We start from the raw sequence: 6888 nt of genomic DNA on the forward strand, positions 1-6888 counted from the left end.
TTAGTTTTTTTTGTATACACGACCTTGATCAGAAGAGAAAAAAAAGGGAAAAGTAACTGTTTGGTTCTTGTATTTTGTTTCAAAATTATATGGTCCTTGTACTTACAAAGGAATGAATTCAATCTTCCAATTTATAAAAATATATAGTTTTAATATTATTATATCTAAATTTAATATTTAGTGAGGATTTTTATTACTGTTACAGAATTTTTAGTAGACTAAATTCATAAAATATGTAATGTTAATCCTTTTTTATATTTAAATTCAGTTTTAGAGGTGGTTTTTATTGTAACAAAATTGATAAAAAAAGGACTAAATTTACATTTAAGAACTAATTAATTAATTTTTAATATACATGTGCAAAAGTTAAATTTAAAAAAAATATATATAAGGACCAAGAATATATTTAACCACATAATATTGACATTTTGTGGATTTTGAGAGACAATTTAAGTTGGGACGCATGATAAATTTGATGGATCAAATTGTTCTGAGGGTTACAGTGATTAAAACAGTATAACTTCATACTTTTCTGAAGAGAAATGAAATTAACGTATTTTCTAAAACACTATTTTATATATTTTATGATTATCATTTTTAATTTCGGCCTGTAATTGTTATTTGTCTGTGTAGTTTTAATTTTCCCTTCCTCTGTTCCTCTGGACTACTGTCACCAAAATAAATAGGAGAAACAAATTATTTGACACCTAGGAAAGTATATTATAGAAGAAAATTAAATAATTAAACTCATGTCCAACAGTAAATGAGTCCTACATTCACATCATAAGTGAAAAAAAACAAAGGTTGTAATCATCCTGAAACACTTGGCGACAGTTTCGGAGAAAGTATATACATACATACAAAGAAGCTAATCAAAGGATCAAACCCTGAGCAGGAGCAGGCTTAGAACTCTTCTGCTCACTTGCTTCTGCTTGCCTGGAGGACTCAGAAAGGACCTGTGCGTGCTGATCTTCCACATTTTGTTTCTGTTGCTGTTCTTCACTCGCCACTTTCTCTCTAGTCTTCTGTCCTACTTCCCCAGCGGCCTTAGAAACCTTACTAAAAGCACCTGTGACCCAGGATGTCCCAGTAAGCACATACCGATTCTTCATTATGGAAGAACCAGCATTGCTGACTGTCTTTTCTGCAGCTGCAAATGCTGATTTGGTCTTTTCAGAAACCTGAAATTTTTGATCCACTTCTCGAACTCTATCACCAACAACTGTAGCACCAGCACTTATTTTCTCAGTGAGTCCAATTTTCTGATCAAAAGATGAAACTTTTGCTGAGGCTGTGGACGATAACTGGTGCTTGTCGTCAAACGCTTTTGCTTGGCTGACAGCATCTTTCCCTAAGATAAAGCCCTTGGCTAGCATGCCAGAGACCACATCCTCTGCCTTCCGGAAAGCAGATTCGGCACCACCAGGAGTTTGATTGTCCTTTTCCTGCAAAAATATTAGTGGTTGCAAGACCAAAACAACAAAGTTACTTGTGTACAATATTTAAGTAGTAGTTAGAGGGTCTTAGCAGGACTCACAGATGATGTAAAGGCAGCCGGTGGAAGCTGGTAATCCGGATCCAGAGTTATTGTAACTGACATATCCACTATGGTTGCTCCCTAAGAAAAATGAATCTAGGTTATATTTGGTCATACATTGTGGAATTGAGCAAGGTGTATGTCATTAGTGTAATCACAAGAAAGCCACTAAATTTAATAGTCACATGAAATAATACAATCAGATAATGTCGCACATTGTGAATTACAGCTAACTGTCCATACTTCAAGTGACTATTCTTTTGAATCACCACAAAAACAACACATGTTCAGATTACCATCAGTAAGATTGTTGAATAAACCGAATCAAACTACATTTATACTCAATCTCATTCTGGAGGATGATTGAAATTTTTAAATAATTGCACTGGAAAAGGTAATGTCATGTCAATGCAAAGCAGAAAATTGATTTCCAGTATTAAGAAACACTGTAAGATCTTTAATCATATGGAATTCCATGATTCTCAAATAGAACTTTTTTTTAGGTAGCTCGATGATACTGCATTAAGTTTCTAAAAAGCTGAACGTTTCTGCACAGTGTATGCCTTATAGATAATGACAAACAATTCTGCAGTTCTAAAGCTTGAAATCTCAACACCAATAATGAATATGACATTTTTTGTTGTTGAAACAAATTTAATATGATACAAACATTAATATAACGAGAGCAAGTGGATTACCGAAAGAAGTACGGCAGTCTCAGCTCCCTGTGGTTCCTTGAAGGTAATATAAGCATTTTGAGATCGTTCATCATGGCTGCATTAATATACATAAATTTATTATTTGTATAACAAAAATTGCTAAATTAGAAATGTAAACAACCTAAAAGGGGATTCAAGAAACTGAGCAAAATAACTGACCTCTGTAGTTCAACATATTCAATGCCACCAGAAAATGAAAAGAACTCCTCAATGTCTTGTTCAGTTGCTCCCAAGGAAACATTAACGACTTTGACAGTTTTTATCTGAGAAAAGAGTGCAAGTATTAAAATTCTGAAGCCTGGAATTACAGAATACTCTCTTCGTCATATGCAATAAATTTCTGAAACTCAAAAAGCACAAATTCAAATTTCATAGCACATTACTCAACGGAAATACTTACTATTAAAGAGAAATCCTCTTATGATGTCTCATATGTAATAACTTGTAAGCATGTTTATAATCTATTTTTATAATGTATATCTTATGAAGCTGTAAGTAGACAGAAAGTTTAAGAACAGAAGATAAGTGATTCATAAAATGATTTTTGAAAATTGTTGTAATTATTATTTATGCATTTACAAACTGCCTTTAAAAGGATATTTTTTAATATGTTTCCTCTTTGATTAGGATTATGAGTCTAGTATAAGAATAAATAAATTTAGTGCTTTGTATCTCTTAACTCTTAACTCATCATAACGCACTGTTATTCAAAGTCTGCTTTCTCTCTTCCTCCTTTCCTAACTAAATCTAAATCTTATAATCTCAACAGAGGTAATTTACCCTTCCCAATCTCTCACTATTCAATACTTTGCCATTTCCAAGTAATTCCATCCCCAGAAACCCTTATCAACAACTAAGATGAATTTTTCATTCCCGTATCATGTTTCTTTCACCGTGATTACCCAGTGACGAAAAAAAAATGTCAATTTTTACAGAAGTAATAGAACATATATTATATTATGTGCAACAATCAACATGAACATCTGTCTGGGATCAACTCAATCTTTTTGTTGCTTACAGATAGTCAAAAGTTTCATATCAATATCACTATAAACTCGAAACTACTTGTGGACACTTCCACTATCCCTAAAGATAAGCCAACCATGAAACAAATCCCTAAATTTTCACAAGAACTAAAAAGAATAAAACATGTCAAATTGGAACAACAACTTAGAATTCTAGATTCTATTCACTCAATGATTTAAGCAACAGTACACCGATACTGTTTTGTATCGAACATTGAGTGCCTATTAAGAACACAACAATTATGTCTTCAGGTTCGTATACCCAAAATACCAACCGCTCAACAATCGCTACCAATCAAAATACACAAATTAAGCAATTAAATATATTGTAAAAACAATTAAAATTTTCATTCCTAACCATGTGAGATAAATTTATCAGTAGAAAAACCTCATTAGCATGCCAGAAAATCTTCAGAAATCTTAAATGTGAGAAGAAGAAAAAATCATAGAATACACTTGCGGATTGAGAGTCAGAAACGGTGCGGTGAGAACTCACCGACATCGGAAATGATAACAGATAGAATCTCCGGTGAATGAAAACGTGGCGGCTTAAGTAAACTCTGGTGGTGTCGCAAGTGGTGATGTGAGGAGCGAGATCAGCGAAGAAGAAAAAAATGTTTCGGGATTTAAGAGCGATTCAACACACGTGCCTTGGTTAAACTCGGTTAGACTCGCACGTGGAAGCTCAGAGATCACGTGCCAAAATCGTGGATTTGAGGATTTCAAATAACTAAGCATGAATACGCGTGAATAAACAACTTTTCCCAACAGATTCCCTTTCAATTTAGGAATGTTAGTATTTTATTTTGTTTTACTAATGACTTTTTTTATTGAATATTTCAGAAATTTCTATCACCATTCTTATAATCATAATGAGCTTGATATATAATATTCACATAACTTTGATTATTTGATTTTTTTATATGAATTAAACATTATTAATCCAGATTGAGAAATTAAAAACTTTATAATAAAAAAAAATTATGATCTCGTGATCTTTGGGTGTACCTAGAAGCACCCTGCACTTGGTCTCTCAATTAGAATTTTTATTTTATTTTATAAAAAAATTCCTGGAACATTATGGTTGTGCCAAGCATGAAGTAGTTGACGTGTATCCCTATGTATGCATGTGAGTTTGTCATGGGTTTCACGAACTCTCTCCATCATCATCCACCACATGATGATTGCTTCCAATTTAAGAAAATCTCAGTTGTATTAAAAAACATGATTTCAAATTAAACAAGTCATCTTCTAGAATGTAACTTTAGTTTTCAAAGAAATATTTTTTTTCATTTCTTATTACCATTTGTAATTATATATATTTATTTATCTTTCCATTTTAAGCAAAGTGGTAACTCTAGCTTCTGCTACTCATACAAAAATCTCTACACCCTTTTTGTTTATAAACTTTCATCTTTGGCTTTTAACTGATAAAATCATAAAAAGACAAATTTCACACCAACTTCTAAATCAAAATCCTAATACCACTTGTTAGCATTTATCAAATTAAAAAGACAAATTAAACTTATTTTAAAATAAAAAATAACTTGTCCTAATGAAACTTCTTAACAATAATTTCTCCTACACACTAAACATAAAATTTTCCTATTTTATTTTTAATTTTAAAAAATTACACAAAAACCTCAATCACAATAATAATATAATACCATAAACTTTATTTATTTTTATTTTAATAAGTCACGAGGCAACTTTTTTATTTCAAAATGTAAAATATCTAAAAGAAATACTTTTGTTCCATTATTGTTGTTATTATCAATGCTTTCTATCACTAATAACATTAATACTTACAATTATTTTCATCATTTCAATAATTATTATTATTATTATTATTATATTTTTATTAGCATTGTTATCATATTATTATCATTGTAGGAAATTAACAAATTTTATTATATAAAGGTAATTAACATTAAAATATATTACAATAAATTTAAGATCACCGTGTTTGCATTACTTGTTATTCTTAAATATTTCCGTGTTGTTATGATTATATTATATAGTAGTGTTGTAACAAATGCATTTTAAGTCTTTATGTTTTGTTCTTTTTATCTGGTATGATTATGACAATTCTAGGCTACTTTCTTTTGGACTTGTAAGGGGTCATTCTTGTTGCTTTAATAATACCAAATGATTTTTTTCATCTTACACAGATCATTTCAAACATTCACTCATCATAAAATTTATAATTCAAAATTTTCTTTATTATTCAAGTTTGTTTATGGATGAAACAATTCAAAATTAGTTATTATATATTTTGAATTTTGAAATCTGGAATTAGGTCAGTTAGTTATGGATGTTTGCATTGGAAGATTGTTGATATTCATGATTTGACTTATGGATATGGATATTCGTAATAAAAATAATACTTCAGAATATACAGATTCAAAAGTTTTACGAAAATTTATATTCTTCTCGAATAAGAACGGTGTATCACAATCCACTATTATTACGAAGTGAATTTTAAACCTAACTCAACTCCATAAAATCAGATCATAGGGTTAAGGTTTGCACCCACTTATATACTATGAAAGACTCTCATCTCTAGTCGATGTGGGATTTCCAACGACCATCACTGCCTTTTCCCGTGCATACTTCTTCTGACAATTCCTTCCATCTCTATCGCCATGTTCAAGTGTATGGAATGAATGACCCAGGTGTTGTGTGTGCCTTACTGAACCTATGTTTTAAATAAGTAAAATAGACTTTTTTATATAATTGTGCTGAGTGCAGGTTTGAAATGATATGATCTGGTGCGGGAAGAAACAACCATACCAAATTATCTGGCCTTTACCAATTTTAGGTAGTCTTTTTGATTCCTGCACTATTATTTGTGACCTTCATTATACCATTTTTTTTTAAATATTACAATTGCCCTTGCACCTTTCATTTGAAAGGAAATAGTGTAAAAGTGAGAATGTGTTGGCGGTTGATGGTTTCGAGTGATGGTGTAAGCAAAATTTAAATTCGGTGTTGTGCGTGAAAGGCGTGTTTAGAAGCTTAGGTTAGCTGATTCTGGTAAAAAACAATAATTAAATATGAATTTTAGGGTTAAACAACAAAAGATAGACTTTTGAAAATCATTTTCGGGAAAGACCTTCCATAATAAGCAATCCGAAAGATGCTCTAATGCATTCTATAATTGAAAATCCATAATTAAATTGATAAATAGAAAATTCATTATGGAAATACAATTCCAAAATAAGAATAATCACTTTCAGAAAAGGGATTTCATAAAATAACTTTTGCATTCCACAATAATTTTTCCCGAAGTTATTATTCCTATTCCATAATTGCCTTTCTAAAATAATTTTCCTCACTTGTAACTTAAATCCCATTACACCCTAAACCCCATTACGAAAAACCAAATTTTAAAATTAAAAATAAATCAAAAACTCATTTTTTTTTCTTGACAAGAACAACCACGAGAGACTGTAAAAGCACTGAACAAATTACTGCAAATGAACCTAACCAGCATCAACTACACTCACGTCTCCCACCAAATACTTAAAACAGTTTAACACTTGAAACGATAAAAGACCGCACGAAGTGAGAAGAGTCAAATCTCGAAATCAATTTAAACAATAAG

The 6888-nt window shown here is 30.9% G+C and overlaps 1 protein-coding gene across 1 annotated transcript; it reads right to left on the reverse strand.

Annotated features, from left to right (window-relative positions):
• Nucleotides 1-699: 699 nt before the first annotated feature.
• LOC137811239 (binding partner of ACD11 1-like) lies at nucleotides 700-3996 on the reverse strand. The gene is made up of 5 exons (XM_068612902.1): nucleotides 3778-3996; nucleotides 2416-2519; nucleotides 2236-2311; nucleotides 1538-1618; nucleotides 700-1445 (listed from the first exon to the last, which is right to left on the reverse strand). The coding sequence occupies exons 1-5, from the start codon at nucleotides 3781-3783 to the stop codon at nucleotides 873-875; spliced, it is 840 nt and encodes a 279-aa protein (XP_068469003.1). The 5' UTR covers nucleotides 3784-3996; the 3' UTR covers nucleotides 700-872.
• Nucleotides 3997-6888: the final 2892 nt, after the last annotated feature.

The sequence above is a fragment of the Phaseolus vulgaris genome, chromosome 2, assembly GCF_000499845.2.
Source record: "Phaseolus vulgaris cultivar G19833 chromosome 2, P. vulgaris v2.0, whole genome shotgun sequence".
NCBI lineage: Eukaryota > Viridiplantae > Streptophyta > Magnoliopsida > Fabales > Fabaceae > Phaseolus > Phaseolus vulgaris.